Source organism: Bombina bombina, chromosome 6, assembly GCF_027579735.1.
Source record: "Bombina bombina isolate aBomBom1 chromosome 6, aBomBom1.pri, whole genome shotgun sequence".
NCBI lineage: Eukaryota > Metazoa > Chordata > Amphibia > Anura > Bombinatoridae > Bombina > Bombina bombina.
Window position 1 is genome coordinate 547568786 of NC_069504.1, and position 26264 is coordinate 547595049.

General features: G+C 40.6%; 1 protein-coding gene across 5 annotated transcripts in view; it reads right to left on the reverse strand.

The window, feature by feature from the left end:
* The window catches only part of MYO5A (myosin VA), a 470413-nt gene that overhangs the window by 18916 nt on the left and 425233 nt on the right, over positions 1 to 26264 (reverse strand). For all 5 annotated transcript variants that reach the window (XM_053717484.1, XM_053717487.1, XM_053717486.1 and 2 more), the window contains 5 exons: positions 25222 to 25368; positions 22738 to 22892; positions 3571 to 3660; positions 2448 to 2598; positions 1656 to 1938 (listed from right to left, as the gene is read on the reverse strand). In XM_053717484.1, the coding sequence (XP_053573459.1) occupies positions 1656 to 1938; positions 2448 to 2598; positions 3571 to 3660; positions 22738 to 22892; positions 25222 to 25368 (826 nt within the window). The remainder of the gene's footprint in view (positions 1 to 1655; positions 1939 to 2447; positions 2599 to 3570; positions 3661 to 22737; positions 22893 to 25221; positions 25369 to 26264) is intronic.

Here is a 26264-nt window from a genome sequence, read left to right on the forward strand (position 1 = left end):
TAAAATGTAATTATCTAAACAGATTCTCTCTTTACTATTTTGCATTATTTAGCATTATTTTTCAGACTACATCATTCATATACAGTGTAGCAGGACATTATTTTCCTTGTAATATTTATTTAAAACTCACATATAAGTGGGGAGTTAATATATCATTGCTCCCTGTATTGTCAAAAATCTTAGAAAAATGCGTCCATACGCAATTATGCGAGTATTATCAACTTTCGAACTATCTGACCCCTGATCAATCAGGTTTTAGACCGAATCACTCCACTACAACTGCCCTCCTAAAAGTTTGCAACAACATCCAAACTGGCATGGAACAAGGAGACCTAACTGGAGCTATTTTCCTTGACTTTGCAAAGGCTTTTGACACAGTGGACCATGACCTACTACTTCTCAAACTAAAAAACTCTGGTATTGCTGATCGCCCGTTAACCTGGTTTAAATCATATGTATCGGATCGATCACAATATGTCTCTGTTTCTAACAGTGACTCCCTCCCTCTCCCAGTCACGTGTGGTGTTCCCCAAGGTTCCATTCTCGGCCCCCTACTATTCACATTATTTATAAATGATTTGCCTAATGTCTGCAAATCCTCAACTGTACACATGTACGCAGACGACACGGTAATCTATGCAAACAAATCTGATCTGCCGCAGCTTGAAGCAGTGCTCCAAGACCAGTTCACAGCGGTAGAAAAGTGGATCTCGAAAAACAAACTCTTCCTAAACACTGACAAAACTATCACAATGATCTTTGGAATGGGACCTAAAATACAAAAATTACAAAATTCCCATCTTCGCATCAAAACAAAATCCAATTGCACGCTGACCGCAGTCCACTCTTTTAAATACTTAGGTATGTTGTTAGACCCCAATCTATCTTTTGGACTCCACATAGAAAAATGTGCCTCTAAACTTTATCCAAAACTAGGTGCCCTTTACAGAAACAAATCTTGCCTCAGCCCTACAGTAAAGGAAAAGATTGTACAGCAAATGCTGATACCTATCTTGGATTATGGGGACATAGTATATGCACCTGCTCCGCAAACTCACCTTAATAAACTAAATACATTATATAACTCATTCTGCCGCTTTGTGCTACAATGTAACTACAGGACCCACCATTGTGACATGCTAAACGAACTAAACTGGCTGTCGCTGGAATCCAGACGCACCCTCCATCTTTCCTGCCTTGTCTTTAAGAGCCTTTCTGGGAAGCTCCCACCCTACCTGAGCAGAATGCTCTCCCCTGCTATTCCCACCTCCTATAACCTCCGATCCAATAACAGCACATTATTTAGCTTGCCTCAATACAAAAAGAAAGCAGCTCGATCCTCCTTTTCCTACAGAGCGCCACAATTATGGAATGACCTCCCTCACACTTTAAAAACTTCCCCAAGCCTAAAATCCTTTAAGAGATCCCTCTATACATATCTCAAAACAGAATGCTCCTGTCATGGTTAAATATTTCATACCTGCTCTATGTTAAATGTTTGCATATAATGTGTATTTTTATTATTGTTTTTGTATTTTATTGTACCCTATTGTATCAATGCAATGTTTTGTGATCCCAGGAAATCTCAATGTATCCTTCCTGGTAAAATATTTTATAAATAAATAAATAAGTATAAGAAACACTAGGCTGCTTACCTTATCTGCATTCCCTTGCTCCAAGAACACATGTCTTTCCTCAAGAGCAAGTTATTCAGTGTAACCGCTCCAATTATGTAAAACATTTGCTTGACAACCTGCTTGATGAGTTCTGGATCCATACCATGCTGACACATTATTGAATGGAAAGTATTCAGCTGCCTGACAATAGAGTCCAAGGTGTAGGTTCCTTCATCTGCTATACTTGAGGTCCTCTTACGAAGACCTGTGGGCTTTACCCCGGAAACTCCCTGAATGGTCTCATGCTCCAGCATTCCTGAAACTAATGCAGACAGAGTTAGTCAAAACTAATTGGTTGTTTCTTTAAATTCTATCCTGCAAATAGAGCTTTTTTGACACGTATCAGAATACTTACAAATGCAATGCTTAATTAAAATAAATGTAAATATTAAACTTGAATATTATATCTAACAGATATTTAGAAAAATAAATATGTTACTCTTACAGTATCTTGAAATTACTGAAACTACGCTTCTTTCTTGGCCGCAAGGCAATCTGTACACTGATTAAACCTTTTTGAAACCGATACACTTGAGACCCTTGTTCTAGTTATATAAAGTAAAGTCTCTTCTTTCAACTAAAATGTCAAAGGATTACATGTGCATTTGCATTATGAAATGGGTTGGCTGTTAAAACTGTAAATATGGATTGAATCCGTCTACACTGATATTATGGTTAGAATAAAATAACAAAATCCAATAGATTAAGAAAAAAGAAGTACTTGAAATCAATTATTTCATTTAATAAAATAACACTATTCGCATATCTTACCAATCATTGGCTGTAAGATATTCTCCATCACTCGGACCAGCTGTTGATAGATCTGGATAGCCAGATCACTTAGCACTTGTCTGTACTCAGCAAGGTCAAAATTAGTCAGGCAGTGATCATTTTGCCGTGAAGAGTTGTGCTTCATAAAACCCTGAAAAAAGAAAGCATGATTTCAGGCACTCTAATTCTTTATAAATGTCTGGATGGACAAGGTTGTAAACCTGACGACCTGGCGTTGTAGTGAGGGGGCAGAATCTGTCCTGGCCTGGAAATGCAGTTACATTTCAAGGTGATAAGACATTTTGATATTCCTAAACAAAACTTATCTTTATTTAACATTTCAAATTTTCTGATCACAGGAACTTTTCAGAGAAGATGAAAAAGCAATGTTATCCTTGCTTACATGATTAGTTTTAATGTTTAATATTAAAGCTAACATTTTTAAAGTGAATGTAAAGTTTCATCAAGTAGTGCCCGGTTTTTAAAAATACTATTAAAAACAGGTGCACTTTCATTGATGAAACTTTACATTGCACCATATTTGTAGAAATACTTACCTCTTCACCTTGAAAGCCGGATCGCTGATGATGTCGCTTCCCCCACCCGTCGCAAGCCTCTTCCTACGTCAGAAATGACTATTCCGGCCTTCCTCCAATCACGGCGTTGCTTTAGGCAAGCCATGATTGGAGGATGCCGGAATAGTCATTGCTGACGTAGGAAGAGGCTTGCGACGGGCTGGAGCGGCTTTCAAGATGAAGTATTTCTACAAATATGGTGCAATGTAAAGTTTCATCAATGAAAGACCCCTGTTTTTAATAGTATTTTTAAAAACCAGGCACTACTTGATGAAACTTTACATTCACTTTAAGTGTTTCTTGTATCATAAGTAGCAAAAAAGCTTTTGGAACAAAGTTAATACTAAGCAATAATATACATAATTACAGCAGTGAGAGGAAAATAAACGGGACACTACGTTTAACATTAATTCAACCAGTTAAAATACAGGAAATACAAGACAATGTTTTCCCATTTTACTTCTAAATATTTGGCCTACAAAATAAAGCAAACTTTATATTGAACACTTTATTGTGTGTGCACTGAAACAATAAACAATTTCAGGTACCTCTTCTCCACTGTACTGCTTCAAGCAATGCAGGAAACGACAAGTATTGGAAAGCCAGAAGGACACTGTTTCAAAGTCATCACCTCTTTTCTGTAGGAAAAATAAACAAGTAATCAACAATGACTGTAGCTGCACAAATTGTGACACTGCAACATACATGTGTTATGTACACTGGTGTCACATCACTAGTCTTAGCATACTGAAAATCACAGAGTTTTTTTTTTTATTTTAATATTTTTATTGAGGAATTATACAAAATACAAGTCATACATAGTCAAATGTGAAATAAATCTTGCTCATAAAACAGACAATGCATATGAAACATTAATAAAATGCTTAGACATAAAACCTCTTTTTAGTCCCTTTACATAAAAGTTCAGACCACTCTTGGATCTTTTGATGTTAGTGAAGAAAAAAAAAAGGGATATAGGGAATGAGAGACCAAAGCCAGATTTGATAATGTAGCGTTAGGTATAAAAGATATTTTTTCTCTGCTCATATACAAATCAAGAGGTAAAGAGAGGGACCTATTTCCCTTGGTAGAAGGAATATTAAGACGCAGAGGCAGCAGGGCAAACCATCTATCCTGGTGGTGTTGGGGTATAGGAGATATAAACCTTATATAGGAGTTTAATTAATTCCCAGCGCTAAATACATTGCTAAACATATAAATTCTAATCAATATAAACAGGGCGTAACAACCCTCATAGGCATCAGAGCTATTGTCGCTTAGATTAGAGCAATCTCATAATCCCAATATAGCAATTTATGTGCGGTTAATCTCTTTTATATAAAACAGTATGATCTTATTACACATTTAGAGACAAACATATCCCTTCCCTCCCGCGGTCCCGGCCGCCGACCACAGGAGAGGAGATTACTACAGTATTGGGCGGACATTTAAAACTAATAGCTGTTTGTAGAAAACGTTGCATTAACTTAAGGATCATTATCCAACTTACTACTTTGCTTAGAAGTATTTAGCCAGTACATAAAATAAACTATAAACTAAATAACATTTAACAGAACCAGAACTTAACAGCTAAAAATATTCTTCCCACATTATTATAACCATGGTCGCAAAAATAGTGGTGAGGAGGGCATATTATGAGAGCGTTGTTAGCCCCAGGACTTAGCCTGCAGGAAATGTTGAATCTTACTCGTGCTGCAACCGTCTCTCTGGAAAAAGTTTGTATGGCAAGTCCTAGGCAAAAGAGGAATTGTCTCAAAGTCTGTTATAGTCCCTTCTGGCAGACTTGTAAACCGAGTGTAATTATTTCCCAAATAAAGAGCCTCAGTGCGATAGATTTTGTTAATGGAGAAGTCGTCAAAATCATTATTGTAAAGCAGGGAACCTTCTTGTGGTTTGATCGCGGCAATCTGGGAGTCCCCCACTGCCTCCCGTCCAGCCGTGTGTGCGGTCAAGTATTTTCCCATCTGCAAGAGATCTCTCTGTATATCGGCATATTTCTTACTGGCTGTTTTAGTTATAGGGCTCCCATTGTCTAATATAAATGTAGAATTGCTGTGTGAGACCTCTAAAGGTGTGCCGCCTTCCATTAACATGGGTAATATCACAGGTCTGCTCTCTGAGTAAGAAGATTGTTTCTGCTGAGTATCCAGGTTTATATTCCTCTCCTCCTCTGCAGGTCTTGTCTCTGCAACTGCGGTGCCAATCCGGTTTATTAGATAGTCATAAGGAGCGTTATCTATGAGCCGCTGACATATTTTTTCAAACCTGGTCATGATATGGTTCAGGCTGTCTGCCAGGTCTGGATGCGTTGTGGTAGCCATTTTAGGGTGTAGGAATCTCGTGGTTTTTAGAGTTGACTCTCCTTTCCAAAACGTAGCTCTGCCGCCAATGCCCCCTCTTGTTATAAGGTTATGTGCTCTTGTTATGAGGTTGTGTGCAGAGGATCTGAGCAGGTCTGGCAATGGCAAAAACCCTCGATTGCTCGACGGGGGTGGCGCTGCCTATGTGTGAGCCGCCGCTCTAGGCCTTCTTGTCCGATGCCGGGCTCCAACTTCACTTATATAGTGCAATCTTCAAATATGTAAAACTCTGCTGAGCAATATAGCCTTATAGACTAATAATTATATGGCTGCACTGTAAGATCCCTCTTATAATCGGCGGATTGTGAGTGTTCAGTTAGAGCTCAGGGAAGATGCGACCATGCAAGATCGCAGCTCGGACACGCCCCCGAAAATCACAGAGTTTTAACCCTTTGGCTGTCAAAGTAATTGCAAACCACTGCTCCATTGTACTATACAGCCTTCCTGAGAATCCACAAAAACAGAATCAAAAGTGAACAGAAATATTTCATATGAGTGGACTGCTGATTTTCTATATAGTTCATTTTTGGAAAACAATTAGGTAACAAAATTTAGATTATTGCATTAGCTGTATGTATGTTCAGCTTGGCATCTGAACCTTCACATGTTAAAGTCTTCATGTCTAATACATAATATATTATAAACTTGCAACCAGCAGCAAATTATTCTATAAACTGAAACTCAAAAAGGGCTCTATATAGGGCTAAATTACAAATGGAGTGCAAAATTATCGTGTGCCAGCAAAGGGCAAATTTGCCCATTTGCGGGCACGCGATAATTAATCAGCAATTACAAGTGCTCACGGTAGCAATTAAAGCTTATAAAATCAACCAGAGATCAGATCTCTGGTTAATTTTATAAATATCTGCCCAAAATGCCCCCAAATACAGACCTAGCTTACAAATCGCGCAGTATGGTGCGATATGGTGTTTGCATGCGGAATGGTCACCTACTTGATATTACAGGTCGCGCAGTATAGCTTTCCCACGAGCGTTATGGACTTTACCGCAACAATTAATTCTGCATTCGAAGACCTGTAGTTATGTGTTTTGCAAAAAAAAGTTTCACAAAACACATCAAAAATATGTTACAAATGGCTAGATTACGAGCTGAAAAATTGGCCATTACGCTGGAATGGCCAGGAACGCATATTACGAGTCGCATAGGTATAGCTATACCGCAAGCATTTTAGCCTGTAACGGAATGTCCATTCCGCACTCATGACGTTTGATTGCAGGATTTTCATAGCGCCGGTATTACAGGTTGTGCGGTTCGCTAAAATACTTGCATTATGCTCTATACCGACACGATCTATACCGCCATCTGAGAGCAGTAGTTATAGATTTTGCGAAACAAAAATGTTTCACAAAACTCATAACTAAAATGTTACAAAGTACACTGACACCCATAAACTACCTATTAACCCTTAAACCGCCACCCTCCCGCATCGCAAACACTATATTAAACCTATTAAACCCTAATCTGCCGCCCACCCACATCACAACTATTAAATAAATTTATGAACCCCTAATCTGTCGTCCACCCCATTGCCAACACTATTTAAATATATTAACCCCTAAACCACCGCTCCCTGACATCGCCGACACTATAATAAAGTTATTAACCCCCTAAACCTCCGGCCTCCCACATCGCCCGGCACTAAATAAACCTATTAACCCCTAAACCTCCGGCCTTCCACATCGCAGCCACTAAATAAACCTATTAACCCCTAAACTGCCACCCCCCCCAAATCACAAAACACTAAATTAAACTATTGACGCCTAAACCTAACACCCCCCAAACTTTAAATTAAAATTACAATATAACTTTATTTAAATAAATAAAAACTTACCTGTGAAATAAAAATAAACCTAAGTTTAAACTATAAATTAACCTAACATAACTTTTCTAATAAAATAAAAAAACTACCAATTAAAAAATCTAAATTGCAAATTTTAAAAAAAACACTGCGAAAAAAAGAAAAAAATCTAAAATTACAAAAAATAACACTAAATTACGAAAAATAAAAAAAACACTAAGCTATTACCAATAGCCCTTAAAAGGGCCTTTTTTAGGGCATTTCCCTAAGTTAAACAGCTCTTTTACCTGTAAAAAAATACAAAGTCCCCTCAACAGTAAAACCCACCACCCAAACAACCCCCCAAAATACAACAATAAAAAAAACCCTACAGTCTACACAAGAATTGTTTGGAACATTTGCATTCATCAGCCCGGAAGCTGCGCATGGGACGTACTTGGATATTCCAACATGACAATGATCCTAAACAGAAGGCCAAGTCGACCTGTCATTGGCTACAGCAGAATAAAGTGAAGGTTCTGGAGTGGTCATCTCAGTCTCCTGACCTCAATATCATTGAGCCACTCTGGGGAGATCTCAAACGTGAAGTTCATGCAAGACAGCCCAAGAATTTACAGGAACTAGAGGCTTTTTGCCAGGAAGAATGGAGAGCTTTACCATCTGAGAAGATAAAGAGCTTCATCCACAAATATCACAAAAGACTTTAAGCTGTCATTGATGTTAAAGGAGGCAATACACGGTATTAAAAACTGGGGTATGTAAACTTTTGATCAGGGTAATTTGGGTAGTTTCTGTACTCCATTATGATTTAAAAAGAGTAAACAGTTGATTGATAATAAATGGCTTCAGCCAAACACTAACCATGAGTGAAAGAAAAGTTTTTGTGTTATCATTCATATTCTCTGAAAAATGGCCAAGAAATCATAAATTCTGCCAGGGTATGTAAACTTATGAGCACAACTGTATGTAAGAAACTGTACAGTATGAAAAAACGCATTGTCTCGATTAAACTCAGATACAGAAGATCACAAGAATGAGCAAACAACTCAGAGATGCTTCTAGGCGATGAAATAGCTTATAGAAACAAAACCTCCCAGGATAACCACTGTAGATCCAATGTATGCATAGGACAGAAGGAAGGAGATTGCAAAACCCTTGGAACCAAATTCATATTCCATGGAGTATAACTGGACTTGATAACAGGACTGATTCTAACCAATGGTCTGAACAAATCCTTGAATATTCGTAAGACGAGCAAGCGAGTGCAGAAATATGACCCTTCACAGTGCTGGCCGATAGACCTTTGTATAAACCATCCTGAAGAAATTGTAAGATTCGGGAAAACTAACAGAATGGCAAGTTTAACCCTGGGTTGAACATAACAAGAGATATACCTTCCACACCTAAGAGCTCAATTTATCAATTTATCAATTTTTGTCGGACAGGGGCGGATTGCTGCCTCTGGCAGGCAGCAATCCGCTGCCTGCATTTAAAATTGCACACAAGCGATCCTTTGCGTTTGCGTGCAACCTCGACGGCTCACAGCCAGGAACTGTCAATCTCCCTGGTAGGAAAAGACCGGGGAGATTGAAATTCTCCACCTAAGAGGTGGAGAACAGGGTAGTATTGATGACCTCTGCTTGATAAATACTGATATCTCTTGTGCGAACCTACAGTCACAGGAAGGAGAAGGGCTTGATAAATCTAGTCCTAAATGTTCAATCTCCAAGCAGTCAAAATGAGAGATGACGATTCTGGAAAGAGAAAAGACCTAAAGATAACATAACAGTTCGTCAAGGTAAATGCCATGGAGGAAAGCCAGACATCGGAAACCAGATCGGCATACGACGTCCTGCAAGGTCAAAAAGAAGCTACTAAGATTGTTGAAATTCATTCTGAGCATTTACCCTTGGAAGAAATACAATTGAAGGAAATTAATAAATTAGATGAAAAGATCTATCCATTCTGCTTGAGGATCTCTTGACCTTGACCCTTATTTATGGAGTTTGTGATTCAATCGGGACTATTCCCCCACTAATTTGTCAAAAACAGTAGCATTAAGATCGAATCTATGATCCCTCCAAGAATGAAACCCTTGAACATGGTATCAGCGAGCTCTTTGCAAAGTTGAACTCCCAACAATGACTGCAAAGAAACCAGAGGAGTTTCTTTATATAAGCATATTGTCCAAGTAGGGAGCCACAACTATTCCCTGAGCTCTAAGGACAGACAACAGCATGCCCAGTACTTTGGGAGCTGTAGCGAGGCCAAAAAAGGAAGAACTACAAAATGATAACCAGTCATGTTCCTTATGAACAGGGGTGTGCAGGTAAGCATCCTTCAAGACTATGGTTATCATGACTGACCCTGAAGGACTAAAGGGAGGATAAATCTGATAGTTTCCATCTTGAAAGAATGGAATAGAATCCACTACTGTGACCTGTCATAACACCTAGAACTACAAAATTCCATCTTGAAAGAATGGAATAGAATCCACTACTGTGACCTGTCATAACACCTAGAACTACAAAAGGTGCAACGAACATACAACATAATTAGCATAATTGAGCCACAGCAGGTACAATGCATAAAAAATAAGGATACTCACTAATAGCATTCCTAGAAACTCAGTGTGCTGTATAAGGGAGCTAGACGTTTCCCTCAAAATTATTGTGACTATTCAGACATAGTTATGATAAGTAAGGCCCCCCAGCTCTGTCATAGGGTCTTACCCCGTTGGGTAGTGAAGCCTACAAAGGTGACAGGGCAGACTCCTCATGCACACTGACACCCTGGAAGTCTGACAGTCAGAGGCAGAGAGCTCTTACTCCCCATCTGCTCCGCCCTCTGTCCTGCGCCGCTAAACTGGAAGAACCTTTTTAGCGCTTCAACTGCCTTCATTTACAGTGAGGAGCGCTAAAAATTGAATACTGAAATTGCACAAACAATTTACACTTGACAGACTGATATAAAACCCAACACAGATCTGTGTTAAAACTGTCCTCGGTGTGCTAAGCTGCTGAACTGGCTATATGATAACTGCATCTTTACAGCCTGTGGGCTGTGTAAGACATGCAAGTAGTTACCCAGCAAATGCTCCTCCATTGGTCATACCCAGATGTTAGTCCTAAGGATACAGCAGAAAGACAATTCTGTAATGTGACAGTATAGGATATACTGAGGGAGTACATCTCCATGTCTAAGTAGGAGGAGGCTAAGGGAACTCTCTCAGCGACAGCCGTGGCAGGCTTGTGACACAGCCAGTACTCTCCTAAGTCCCTCTCTTCCAGAAAATTTGTAAATTTCTTGCATAAATCCTGATCACCTTGATCTTCACTTTTAAATTGAGCAAAGAAATACTGGGAGGGTCAGAGAAGTAGGACAGATATTAAAGCTCTTGGTGTAGGGTGTCTTTGCCTTCTACTAACTCTCACCACCATAAGAAAGAAAAACTCTGTATCACGCACATATTTGACACACACTGGGCTAGATTACTAGTGGAGTGCTAAATTATTTTCTAATAGTGCCCCAAATGCCCTCAAAATAGAGGACATTATAGTTTATTAAAAAAAAAAATAGCCACAATACCTTCTCCGCTCACACCCATGTTACATAATAATAGTTTCCCACCAGGTCTTACGTTTGCTCCCACGGGAACCAGGGATATTCACCTTCTGCTACCCGCCTACATCTTAGCAGAAGATGGCAGGCTATTACCCAGTCTATCGAGCACCTAGGTGATGGATTTTTCAAAATGTGGTTTAGATACCTACAACTTAGCCATTACTTTCAAACTGCACACAAGCATAACTTAACAAGACATCGAACCCAGTTTGAAATAATGTGTAGTTCATCTTCACCTAACCTCCACACAATATCACAAACCTACAAATTGCTCACCACACCAAGTGAAACCAGTATGCCGACCTTCACCAAGGCCTTGGACAGAGACTTACCATTTCTAATCTCAAATGCAGAATGGCACGCTATAAAAAGGTCAGCACATTCGGCAAAACCTTTTTAGAAACCAACACCAAATTACTAACCAGGTGGTATATCCCACCACAGAGACTCAAACATATCTTCCCTAACTCCTCTAATCGTTGCTGGAGGCAATGCCCAGATGAAGGCACTCTGTTCCACATCTGGTGGGCGTGTCCCAAAATAAATCATTTTGGACATCTAAACTATAATCGCGTTTGTAACACGTCCGACTTGGTCGGCAGTTGCACAAGCATCCACAAAGGAATGATGGCAGGCTATTACCCAGTCACCTCAGCGCGAGAGCTTCAGGAGCTCCAACTCTCAGCTGTAACATAACAGCTGAGAGCTGGAGCTCCTGAAGCTTCAGGCATCTGCCGCATATGGAGCCGGAGCGTGATCAGTGCTCCGCCTCCATATGAGGCCAGATGCCTGATCGTTACAGATGGTGACACTGTGTGTCACCGTCTGTAACGATCTTCTGCTGGTGCCTGCGGGAGGTGTGGGCGGCTCAGCAGGGAAGGGGAGGGAGTGGGAGTGCCCTAATACAAAAAAAAAAGGGCAGGGGGAGAGAGAGCAAAAGAGGGGGGAGAGAGAGCAAAAGAGGGGGGAGAGAGAGCAAAAGAGGGGGGAGAGAGAGCAAAAGAGAGGGGAGAGAGAGAGAGCAAAAGAGAGAGGAGAGAGAGAGAGCAAAAGAGGAGAGTGAGAGAGCGCAAATGAGAGGGGAGAGAGAGCAAATGAGAGGGGAGAGAGAGCGCAAAAGAGAGGGGGAGAGAGAGCGCAAAATAGAGGGGGAGTGAGAGCAAACAAGAGGGGGGAGAGAGAGCAAAAGAGAGGGGGGAGAGAGAGACCAAATGAGGGGGGAGAGTGAGAGAGCAAATGAGAGGGGGGAGAGAGAGCAAATGAGAGGGAGGAGAGAGAGACCAAATGAGGGGGGAGAGTGAGAGAGCAAATGAGAGGGGGGAGAGAGAGCAAATGAGAGGGTAGAGAGAGAGCAAATGAGAGGGGGGAGAGAGAGCAAATGAGAGGGGGGAGGGAGAGCAAAAGAGAGGGAGGGAGGGGGAGCAAAAGAGAGGGAGGGAGAGAGAGAAAAAGAGGGGGGGAGGGAGAGCAAAAGAGAGGGGGAGAGGGAGAGCAAAAGAGAGGGGGGAGAGGGAGAGCAAAAGAGAGGGGGGAGAGGGAGAGCAAAAGAGAGGGGGGAGAGGGAGAGCAAAAGAGAGGGGGGAGAGGGAGAGCAAAAGAGAGGGGGGAGTGGGGGGAGCAAAAGAGAGGGGGGAGTGGGGGGAGCAAAATAGAGGGGGGAGTGGGGGGGAGCAAAATAGAGGGGGGAGAGAGTGCAAAAGAGAGGGCGAGAAAGAGCGCAAAAGACAGGGGGGAGAGAGAGCACAAAAGAGAGGGGGAGAGAGAGCACAAAAGAGAGGGGGAGAGAGAGCACAAAAGAGAGGGGGAGAGAGAGCATAAAAGAGAGGGGGAGAGAGAGCACAAAAGAGAGGGGGAGAGAGAGCACAAAAGAGAGGGAGAGAGAGAGCACAAAAGAGAGGGGGAGAGAGAGCACAAAAGAGAGGGGGAGAGAGAGCACAAAAGAGAGGGGGAGAGAGCAAAAGAGAGGGGGAGAGAGAGCAAAAGAGAGGGGGAGAGAGAGCAAAAGAGAGGGGAGAAAGAGAGAGAGCAAAAGAGAGGGATGAGAGAGCACAAAAGAGAGAGGGAGAGAGCACAAAAGAGAGGGGGAGAGAGAGCACAAAAGAGAGGAGGGAGAGAGCACAAAAGAGAGGGGGGAGAGAGCACAAAAGAGAGGGGAGAGAGCACAAAAGAGAGGGGAGAGAGCACAAAAGAGAGGGGGAGAGAGAGCACAAAAGAGAGGTGGAGAGCACAAAAGAGAGGGGGAGAGAGAGCACAAAAGAGAGGGGGAGAGAGAGCACAAAAGAGAGGGGGAGAGAGAGCACAAAAGAGAGGGGGAGAGAGAGCGCAAAAGAGGGTGAGAGAGAGCGCAAAAGAGGGTGAGAGAGAGCGCAAAAGAGAGGGGGAGAGAGAGAGAGCAAAAGAGAGGGGGGAGAGAGAGAGCAAAAGAGAGAGAGAGGAGAGAGCAAAAGAGAAGGGGAAGAGAGCGCAAAAGAGAGGGGAGAGAGAGCAAAAGAGACGGGAGAGAGAGCAAAAGAGAGTGGGAAGAGAGCAAAAGAGAGGGGGAGGAGAGAGAGCAAAAAAAGAGGAGGGAGAGAGCAAAAGAGAGGGGAGAGAGAGCAAAAGAGAGGGGAGAGAGAGCAAAAGAGAGGAGGAGAGAGAGCACAAAAGAGAGCAGTAGAGAGAGCACAAAAGAGAGGGGGAGAGAGAGCACAAAAGAGAGGGGGAGAGAGAGCACAAAAGAGAGGGGGAGAGAGAGCGCAAAAGAGAGGGGGAGAGAGAGCGCAAAAGAGGGTGAGAGAGAGAGCAAAAGAGAGGGAGGAGAGAGAGAGCAAAAGAGAGGGGGGAGAGAGAGAGCAAAAGAGAAGGGGGAGAGAGCGCAAAAGAGAGGGGGAGAGAGAGCAAAAGAGAGGGGGAGAGAGAGCAAAAGAGACGGGGGAGAGAGAGCAAAAGAGAGGGGGAAGAGAACAAAAGAGGGGGAGAGAGAGCAAAAAAAGAGGAGGGAGAGAGCAAAAGAGAGGGGAGAGAGCAAAAGAGAGGGGAGAGAGCAAAAGAGAGGAGGAGAGAGAGCACAAAAGAGGGGGAGAGAGCACAAAAGAGGGGGAGAGAGCAAAAGAGAGTGTGGAGAGAGAGAGAGAGCAAAAGAGAGAGGGGGGAGAGCAAAAGAGAGGGGGGAGAGAGAGCAAAAGAGAGGGGGGAGAGAGAGCAAAAGAGAGGGGGGAGAGAGAGCAAAAGAGAGGGGGAAGAGAGCAAAAGAGAGGGGGAAGAGAGCAAAAGAGAGGGGGAGAGAGCAAAAAAAAGAGGAGGGAGAGAGCAAAAGAGAGGGGGAGAGAGAGCAAAAGAGAGGGGGAGAGAGAGCAAAAGAGAGGGGGAGAGAGAGCAAAAGAGAGGGGAGAGAGAGCAAAAGAGAGGGGAGAAAGAGAGAGCAAAAGAGAGGGATGAGAGAGAGCAAAAGAGAGGGGAGAGAGAGAGCAAAAGAGAGGGGAGAGAAAGAGCAAAAGAGGAGAGTGAGAGAGCAAAAGAGAAGAGAGGAGAGAGAGAGCAAAATAGAGGGGAGAGAGAGAGCAAATGAGAGGGGAGAAAGAGAGCAAATGAGAGGGGAGAGAGATAGCAAATGAGAGGGGAGAGAGAGATAGCAAATGAGAGGGGAGAGAGAGATAGCAAATGAGAGGGGAGAGAGCAAATTAGAGGGGAGAGAGAGAGAGCAAATGAGAGGGGAGAGAGAGGGCAAATGAGAGGGGGGAGAGAGGGCAAATGAGAGGGGGGAGAGAGAGCATATGAGAGGGGGGGAGAGAGAGCATATGAGAGGGGGGAGAGAGAGCATATGAGAGGGGGGGAGAGAGAGCAAAAAAAAGAGAGGGGGGAGGGAGAGCAAAAAAAAGAGAGGGGGAGGGAGAGCAAAAGAGAGGGGGGAGGGAGAGCAAAAGAGAGGGGGGGGGAGGGAGAGCAAAAGAGAGGGGGGGGAGGGAGAGCAAAAGAGAGGAGGGAGAGGGAGAGCAAAGGAGAGGGAGAGCAATAGAGAGGGGGAGAGGGGGAAAGAGAGCAAAAGAGAGGGGGGAGGGAGAGCAAAAGAGAGGGGGGAGGGATAGCAAAAGAGAGGAGGGAGAGCAAAGGAGAGGGAGCGCAAAAGAGAGGGGAGAAAAAGCACAAAAGAGAGGGGGAGAGAGAGCACAAAAGAGAGGGGGAGAGAGAGCACAAAAGAGAGGGGGAGAGTGCAAAAGAGGGGGAGAGTGCAAAAGAGAGGGGGGAGAGAGAGAACAAAAAAGAGGGGGGAGAGAGAGAGCAAAAGAGAGGGGGAGAGAGAGCAAGAGAGGGGGGAGAGAGTGCAAAAGAGAGGGGGGAGAGAGCGCAAAAAGAGTGGGAGAGAGCGCAAAAAAGAGGGGGAGAGAGAGCGCAAAAGAGAAGGGAGAGAGAACAAAAAAGAGGGGGGAGAGAGAGAGCAAAAGAGAGGGGGGAGAGAGAGAGCAAAAGAGAGGGGGGGGAGAGAGGGCAAATGAGAGGGGGGAGAGAGGACAAATGAGAGGGGGGGAGAGAGAGCATATGAGAGGGGGGAGAGAGAGCATATGAGAGGGGGGAGAGAGAGCATATGAGAGGGGGGAGAGAGAGCAAATGAGAGGGGGGAGAGAGAGCATATGAGAGGGGGGAGAGAGAGCAAATGAGAGGGGGGAGAGAGAGCAAAAGAGAGGGGAGAGGGAAAGCAAAAGAGGGGGGGGGGAGAGCAAAAGAGAGGGGGGAGAGGGAGAGCAAAAAAGAGGGGCCATGTGCCATGAAATTCCCTAGATTATGAGTAATCCAAAGGCATCAATTCCTGGCATCTCCAGAACAATATAATTACTCATAATCTAGGGAATTTCATGGCACAGGTCTCTTAGTTACTAAGAAATTATTATTAGGCACATTGTGATAAAGGTGCCTATACCGAAGTGTATTTTTCCACAAGAGTTTGTATACCCTCTGATCTCTAAATGAATACCTAATTGACTTTGGGATGTATCACAGACAAAAAATCCTAAATCCCCTTAAATTTGGGTATTACTTAGGCCGTGGGCTTTCCACTCTGTTTCCCCCCACTAACTCAGCAGTTTATTTTCCAGAAAGGCATATGCGTATTTTAATTTTATGTATGATCCCACCCTTTTTAAGTTTATGTAGTAAAAGTTAAGTTTTAATTTTTTTCTCTTCCTTGGTCCTATTAATCTACCTGATCAAACGTTATGAGTGCTACATTTGTACTCTTTTTCAATCTCTTATTGATTTGCCTAGAATTAATCCTCAGTACAAGCACCATCCCCTTTTGTATGATATATACTATTTAGTAATCACTAATACGGGAACGTTGGTTTAAAATTCAGTAGTGCCATTGGTATTCCCTATTAATACAATATCTGATGCTCACAGTATCTGCTACATACAATATCTGATGCTCACAGTATCTGCTACATACAATATCTGATGCTCACAGTATCCGCTACATACAATATCTGATGCTCACAGTATCTGCTATATACAATATCTGATGCTCACAGTATCTGCTACATACAATATCTGATGCTCACAGTATCTGCTACATACAATATCTGGTGCTCACAGTATCCACTGCATACAATATCTGGTGCTCACAGTATCTGCTACATACAATATCTGGTGCTCACAGTATCCACTACATACAATATCTGGTGCTCACAGTATCCACTACATACAATATCTGGTGTTCACAGTATCTGCTACATACAATATCTGGTGCTCACAGTATCTGCTACATACAATATCTGGTGCTCACAGTATCCGCTACATACAATATCTGGTGCTCACAGTATCCGCTACATACCATATCTGGTGCTCACAGTATCCGCTACATACAATATCTGATGCTCACAGTATCTGCTACATACAATATCTGGTGCTCACAGTATCCGCTACATACAATATCTGGTGCTCACAGTATCTGCTACATACAATATCTGATGCTCACAGTATCCGCTACATACAATATCTGATGCTCACAGTATCTGCTACATACAATATCTGGTGCTCACAGTATCCACTACATACAATATCTGGTGCTCACAGTATCTGCTACATACAATATCTGATGCTCACAGTATCCGCTACATACAATATCTGGTGCTCACAGTATCCACTACATACAATATCTGGTGCTCACAGTATCTGCTACATACAATATCTGGTGCTCACAGTATCTGCTACATATAATATCTGGTGCTCACAGTATCTGTTACATACAATATCTGGTGCTCACAGTATCCACTACATACAATATATGGTGCTCACAGTATCCACTACATACAATATCTGGTTCTCACAGTATCTGTTACATACAATATCTGGTGCTCAAAATGGGCACCACGCGTATTACAAGTTAAAAGTTAAAATATCGCAACCACATTAACGAATTCCTTGTAGACTTCAATGGAGTGTGAAAAGCTGAAAAAAAACATAACACTTCACAAGTAGCGCAACCCACAACTCATTTAACCAAGTGTGCAAACCCAACATGAAATATTAATATTTCATATAGACGTTCCTTTTTATTAATACATATATATATATATATATAGTGTTTTTTTGGTAATTATATATACAGTATATATATATATATATATATATATATATATATATATATCATAATGCAGGTTGAGGGCACTGGGCAGGACTGGGAATAAAAAGCAGCCCTAAAAAATATGAAGACCAGCCCTATGTTCCATTGAGACGGTGGAATGCACATGCCACATTTTTCTCGAAGTGAATTACTGGGACACACCTTCCCCAATATTTTGTTCAGAATTAAAGTATATTACTTTGTATTAAATACAAATGTCAGATTGATGCTATATATCAACCTTACAACCCAATTGCATCAATTAATCACCCCTTTAAATTGTGGCTTTCCAGCCTCAGGTGCTGCAGCCCACCGGGAAATCTCCTGGTATCCTGGTAGGCCAATCCGGAGGGCACTCACAGGTGCTTAAAAGATTCTTTCTTTATTGCAGTATATTTAAAAACAATGAAAACACTGTTTTTGATTGTTTTTCAAGAACCTTTTAAAGTACCTGTGAATGCCCTCAACCTGCATTATGATATGTAACTAAACTTTAGAGGTTGCAGCTGGGCATATAATTTCCTTTGGCAAAATGGGTCACAAGAAGGACTTGACAGGCTCAGAAAAGTCAAAAATAGTGAGATATCTTGCAGAGGGATGCAGCACTCTTAAAATTGCAAAGCTTCTGAAGCGTGATCATCGAACAATCAAGCGTTTCATTCAAAATAGTCAACAGGGTCGCAAGAAGCGTGTGGAAAAACCAAGGCGCAAAATAACTGCCCATGAACTGAGAAAAGTCAAGCGTGCAGCTGCCAAGATGCCACTTGCCACCAGTTTGGCCATATTTCAGAGCTGCAACATCACTGGAGTGCCCAAAAGCACAAGGTGTGCAATACTCAGAGACATGGCCAAGGTAAGAAAGGCTGAAAGACGACCACCACTGAACAAGACACACAAGCTGAAACGTCAAGACTGGGCCAAGAAATATCTCAAGACTGATTTTTCTAAGGTTTTATGGACTGATAAAATGAGAGTGAGTCTTGATGGGCCAGATGGATGGGCCCGTGGCTGGATTGGTAAAGGGCAGAGAGCTCCAGTCCGACTCAGACGCCAGCAAGGTGGAGGTGGAGTACTGGTTTGGGCTGGTATCATCAAAGATGAGCTTGTGGGGCCTGCTACATACAATATCTGATGCTCACAGTATCTGCTACATACAATATCTGGTGCTCACAGTATCCACTGCATACAATATCTGGTGCTCACAGTATCTGCTACATACAATATCTGGTGCTCACAGTATCCACTACATACAATATCTGGTGCTCACAGTATCCACTACATACAATATCTGGTGTTCACAGTATCTGCTACATACAATATCTGGTGCTCACAGTATCTGCTACATACAATATCTGGTGCTCACAGTATCCGCTACATACAATATCTGGTGCTCACAGTATCCGCTACATACCATATCTGGTGCTCACAGTATCCGCTACATACAATATCTGATGCTCACAGTATCTGCTACATACAATATCTGGTGCTCACAGTATCTGCTACATACAATATCTGGTGCTCACAGTATCCGCTACATACAATATCTGGTGCTCACAGTATCTGCTACATACAATATCTGATGCTCACAGTATCCGCTACATACAATATCTGATGCTCACAGTATCTGCTACATACAATATCTGGTGCTCACAGTATCCACTACATACAATATCTGGTGCTCACAGTATCTGCTACATACAATATCTGATGCTCACAGTATCCGCTACATACAATATCTGGTGCTCACAGTATCCACTACATACAATATCTGGTGCTCACAGTATCTGCTACATACAATATCTGGTGCTCACAGTATCTGCTACATATAATATCTGGTGCTCACAGTATCTGTTACATACAATATCTGGTGCTCACAGTATCCACTACATACAATATATGGTGCTCACAGTATCCACTACATACAATATCTGGTTCTCACAGTATCTGTTACATACAATATCTGGTGCTCAAAATGGGCACCACGCGTATTACAAGTTAAAAGTTAAAATATCGCAACCACATTAACGAATTCCTTGTAGACTTCAATGGAGTGTGAAAAGCTGAAAAAAAACATAACACTTCACAAGTAGCGCAACCCACAACTCATTTAACCAAGTGTGCAAACCCAACATGAAATATTAATATTTCTTATAGACGTTCCTTTTTATTAATACATATATATATATATATATAGTGTTTTTTTGGTAATTATATATACAGTATATATATATATATATATATATATATATATATATATCATAATGCAGGTTGAGGGCACTGGGCAGGACTGGGAATAAAAAGCAGCCCTAAAAAATATGAAGACCAGCCCTATGTTCCATTGAGACGGTGGAATGCACATGCCACATTTTTCTCGAAGTGAATTACTGGGACACACCTTCCCCAATATTTTGTTCAGAATTAAAGTATATTACTTTGTATTAAATACAAATGTCAGATTGATGCTATATATCAACCTTACAACCCAATTGCATCAATTAATCACCCCTTTAAATTGTGGCTTTCCAGCCTCAGGTGCTGCAGCCCACCGGGAAATCTCCTGGTATCCTGGTAGGCCAATCCGGAGGGCACTCACAGGTGCTTAAAAGATTCTTTCTTTATTGCAGTATATTTAAAAACAATGAAAACACTGTTTTTGATTGTTTTTCAAGAACCTTTTAAAGTACCTGTGAATGCCCTCAACCTGCATTATGATATGTAACTAAACTTTAGAGGTTGCAGCTGGGCATATAATTGGAAGGAATTGAGTGATTGCAAGGCAACTTGGATATATATATATATATATATATATATACAGGGAGTGCAGAATTATTAGGCAAATGAGTATTTTGACCACATCATCCTCTTTATGCATGTTGTCTTACTCCAAGCTGTATAGGCTCGAAAGCCTACTACCAATTAAGCATATTAGGTGATGTGCATCTCTGTAATGAGAAGGGGTGTGGTCTAATGACATCAACACCCTATATCAGGTGTGCATAATTATTAGGCAACTTCCTTTCCTTTGGCAAAATGGGTCACAAGAAGGACTTGACAGGCTCAGAAAAGTCAAAAATAGTGAGATATCTTGCAGAGGGATGCAGCACTCTTAAAATTGCAAAGCTTCTGAAGCGTGATCATCGAACAATCAAGCGTTTCATTCAAAATAGTCAACAGGGTCGCAAGAAGCGTGTGGAAAAACCAAGGCGCAAAATAACTGCCCATGAACTGAGAAAAGTCAAGCGTGCAGCTGCCAAGATGCCACTTGCCACCAGTTTGGCCATATTTCAGAGCTGCAACATCACTGGAGTGCCCAAAAGCACAAGGTGTGCAATACTCAGAGACATGGCCAAGGTAAGAAAGGCTGAAAGACGACCACCACTGAACAAGACACACAAGCTGAAACGTCAAGACTGGGCCAAGAAATATCTCAAGACTGATTTTTCTAAGGTTTTATGGACTGATAAAATGAGAGTGAGTCTTGATGGGCCAGATGGATGGGCCCGTGGCTGGATTGGTAAAGGGCAGAGAGCTCCAGTCCGACTCAGACGCCAGCAAGGTGGAGGTGGAGTACTGGTTTGGGCTGGTATCATCAAAGATGAGCTTGTGGGGCCTTTTCGGGTTGAGGATAGAGTCAAGCTCAACTCCCAGTCCTACTGCCAGTTTCTGGAAGACACCTTCTTCAAGCAGTGGTACAGGAAGAAGTCTGCATCCTTCAAGAAAAACATGATTTTCATGCAGGACAATGCTCCATCACACGCGTCCAAGTACTCCACAGCGTGGCTGGCAAGAAAGGGTATAAAAGAAGAAAATCTAATGACATGGCCTCCTTGTTCACCTGATCTGAACCCCATTGAGAACCTGTGGTCCATCATCAAATGTGAGATTTACAAGGAGGGAAAACAGTACACCTCTCTGAACAGTGTCTGGGAGGCTTCGGTTGCTGCTGCACGCAATGTTGATGGTGAACAGATCAAAACACTGACAGAATCCATGGATGGCAGGCTTTTGAGTGTCCTTGCAAAGAAAGGTGGCTATATTGGTCACTGATTTGCTTTTGTTTTGTTTTTGAATGTCAGAAATGTATATTTGTGAATGTTGAGATGTTATATTGGTTTCACTGGTAAAAATAAATAATTGAAATGGGTATATATTTGTTTTTTGTTAAGTTGCCTAATAATTATGCACAGTAATAGTCACCTGCACACACAGATATCCCCCTAAAATAGCTATAACTAAAAACAAACTAAAAACTACTTCCAAAACTATTCAGCTTTGATATTAATGAGTTTTTTGGGTTCATTGAGAACATGGTTGTTGTTCAATAATAAAATGAATCCTCAAAAATACAACTTGCCTAATAATTCTGCACTCCCTGTATATATATATATATATATATATATACAGTATATTTATATACACACACATACATGTTTAGATGTATATGTTTGTATCTCTATGTTAAAAGCCCTTTGCAGTGCTTTTTTCTTCTTCTAACACCTGAGACCTCATATCTTTAAACCCTTATAACTTTTTAATGCAATTGTTTTTAAAGTATTTTTATTAGATGGTGTTATTATGAGTGTAACTGTACTTTTTAATGTATTTTTATGTATATTTTGCAGCTTTTTAATCAAGCGTAACAATTAACCAGAGCCCGGAAGTCTCGCTATCCCGATGCTCGCTAAATTCAATTAAGCTTGAGCTAATTTCCGAGGTGCGGAAACACTGGCATAAATCCCTTATTACTTACGCAACTGTTAGCGCGCCACTTGTAATCTAGCCCCATATGTGCTACATACAATATTAGCTGCTTACAATAACTAACTCTTTATATGTGCTGCTCACAAGCCACTCATTGCTAATGTCTCCTCTGCTCGCCTCACAGTGTAACAAAAAGGCTCACTGACTTGACCCTTCCTCCTTTTACACTGGCAAAGTGTGTTGCCCCACAGTAGCAGGTATGGAACTGCAGTTCCCTGGCTGTGGATCTAGCTGCAATATAGCTAGCGTAGTGCAAGCATTAGGAAATTATTTTGTACAGCACAAGCATTGGGCATAAAAGAATTGTAGTGTTGGGCAGATATAAAACAATAAAAAAAATAACAGACACTATAAAAAAAACAGGGCATTTTGGTGTCCCTTCAAAAAGTTTTAGGGACAACTGGACAAGATAAAAAAAAAAGGGATGTCTATGGCAATTGCTATCAATTAATGCCAGGCCCTAAAAACAGAATCTAAGTTATGTAATATAGAATATTTACATTACTTTCAATAAAACAGGAGAAACTAAACGTACCTTCAAAACCTTTTTAATGCCATTAATGGTTGACGTGAGTAATGAGCGCACTTTCTGGTCATCATTTAGGTAATCGGCATGGCGTACACACATAAACAAGATATATGCTGGCAATCCTGGAATAAGATTCACTGCAACACCCCGCGGCTTCAGTTCTGTAAATATGTAGAAAGCTATTTTTAATATATATATATATATATATATATATATATATATATATATATATATATATATATAAATCAATGTAAATATTTGCATAGGAAATTAGCACATCTAGGCAAGTATCCCTGCATACTTTTCCCCAGAAATTCTTAATATACAATGTTTCCAATGCACAAGAGAATTGTGGGTAAGCTATGCAAATTAGATAAGCAAATTCTCAGTTTTTTTGCTTCAAAATACTGTTTTGACACAGCGATCCTTTTAACAGGATTATGACAGCAAACCAGAAATCATTCACTAGACAAGCCTGTTTCATTCTTTTTGGAACTCATCAGTAGGAGATAGATTTCTGGTTGCTTCATTGGTAAAGCTATTTTCATGGTTAAACCAAAATTCATTAAAATTATGGGGGGAGATAAAAAACTGAAATTAAAATCCTCCATGTCTCAAAATTAAATCAATGTAAATATTTGCATATGAAATTAGCACATCTAGGCAAGTATCCTCGCATGCTTTTCCCCAGAAATTCTTAATATACAATGTTTCCAATGCACAAGAGAATTGTGGGTAAGATATGCAAATTAGATATGCAAATTCTCAGTTTTTTTGCTTCAAAATACTGTTTTGACACAGCAATCCTTTTAACAGGATTATGACAGCAAACCAGAAATCACTCACTAGACAGGCCTTTTTTTGTTCTTTTTGGAACTCATCAGTAGGAGATAGATTTCTGGTTACTGCATTGGTAAAGCTATTTTCATGGTTAAACCAAAATTCATTAGAATTATGGGGGGAGATAAAAAACTGAAATTAAAATCCTCCATGTCTCAAAATTAAATCAATGTAAATATTTGCATAGGAAATTAGCACATCTAGGCAAGTATCCCCGCATGCTTTTCCCCAGAAATTCTTAATATACAATGTTTCCAATACACAAGAGAATTGTGGGTAAGATATGCAAATTAGATATGCAAATTCTCAGTTTTTTTGCTTCAAAATACTGTTTTGACAAAGCAATCCTTTTAACAGGATTATGACAGCAAACCAGAAATCACTCACTAGACAAGCCTGTTTCGTTCTTTTTGGAACTCATCAGTAGGAGATAGATTTCTGGTTGCTGCATTGGTAAAGCTATTTTCATGGTTAAACCAAAATTCATTAAAATTATGGGGGGAGATAAAAAACTGAAATTAAAATCCTCCATGTCTCAAAATTAAATCAATGTAAATATTTGCATAGGAAATTAGCACATCTAGGCAAGTATCCCCGCATGCTTTTCCCCAGAAATTCTTAATATACAATGTTTCCAATGCACAAGAGAATTGTGGGTAAGATATGCAAATTAGATATGCAAATTCTCAGTTTTTTTGCTTCAAAATACTGTTTTAACACAGCAATCCTTTTAACAGGATTATGACAGCAAACCAGAAATCACTCACTAGACAAGCCTATTTCGTTCTTTTTGGAACTCATCAGTAGGAGATAGATTTCATAGCTTTACCAATGCAGCAACCAGAAATCTATCTCCTACTGATGAGTTCCAAAAAGAACGAAACAGGCTTGTCTAGTGAGTGATTTCTGGTTTGCTGTCATAATCCTGTTAAAAGGATTGCTGTGTTAAAACAGTATTTTGAAGCAAAAAACTGAGAATTTGCATATCTAATTTGCATATCTTACCCACAATTCTCTTGTGCATTGGAAACATTGTATATTAAGAATTTCTGGGGAAAAGCATGCGGGGATACTTGCCTAGATGTGCTAATTTCCTATGCAAATATTTACATACACAATTATGATTTTAACAATTACAATTTTTTTAATTTTATTTTAAAATACACTGGCTAAACAAAATGAATGAAAAAGCCCTCCATGAGTTAAGCTAGAAATGGAAAGCTCTATCTCCATGGAAAGTTCTTTAAATTTAAATAATGACTTTGTCCCAGTGTGTTAAATATACACTTTTGAGGTACGTTCAGTGTTAAACCAGTATTTAACATTGATTATGGTTTCATACCTAATATAAGATTCTTAGGGTTTCATACGTAATATATGATTCTTAGGGTTTCATACGTAATATATGATTCTTAGGGTTTCATACCTAATATAAGATTCTTAGGGTTTCATACGTAATATATGATTCTTAGGGTTTCATACCTAATATAAGATTCTTAGGGTTTCATACCTAATATAAGATTCTTAGGGTTTCATACCTAATATAAGATTCTTAGGGTTTCATACCTAATATAAGATTCTTAGGGTTTCATACCTAATATAAGATTCTTAGGGTTTCATACCTAATATAAGATTCTTAGGGTTTCATACCTAATATAAGATTCTTAATAAGCTTGGTTTCATCATCCTTCTTGTACTCCAGCATTCCCTGGAAGTCCTTCTCCTTGCGTGGAATGTTAAGAGGACGAATGGGCTCATCCACTATCTGACCAGGAGATACATTCTCCATCTGACCCACTGCAATAAACAGAACCAGACACTTACTGCTTACATTTTTTTTCCAACAAATGTCATTTGAAAAGAGCCATTAACTTTTGTCAAAATGTATAATTAGGTATTTAAATAGGTAACAGATGCAGCTGGATGTCTCTGTAATGTGCATATATAATGAAATATCAATTCAGTGAGACTGATTTTTATACAACATAAACTACATATTTTACAAATCAACCCTCATAGGATTAAAACTATATTATATGCTTTTTATATTATGTAGAAATGCAGAGTATAACACTAAGCTGATGTTACAACATGTAAATATAACTATGTCCTACAGATCCCCTGCAAATAACTAATTCTTCCTTTACAATTTTAAGGCTTTCTCCCACACTTACATTAAATGCTAACACTTTCATTGTAGATTTAACATAAATGTTAAATGTGCCTTGCCGCTCTTTTTCAGGACTTGAGAGCCTCATATGTCGGAATTTAATTAGACTTTAATGAGATGTTCTTCACTTTTCTGTGAATTTTGTTAGTGTGATCTATCATGTACACATGGCGACACTGATATTACATATTTTGTACCAGATTACGAGTGGAGTGCAAAGTTTCCATCCTAGCATTAAATTGCATGCTCTAACCAAATCATAACAGTTTCATTTTGTCTTTACTGTCCCTTTAAGTCAGGGATGAGGAACCTTTGCCCTCCAGATGTTTCAGAATTACATTTCTGATGATGCTCAAATAGACTTCAGAGTGCCTAAGTATCATGGGTAATGTAGTTCTGAAACATCAGGAATGCCAAGGTTCCCCATGCCTGCAGTAAATAGATAAAAAACATGTTAAAGCATATTTATGCGATATTCATATTTAATACATTTTTAACTATGTTTTTAGTGTAAACATTTGAC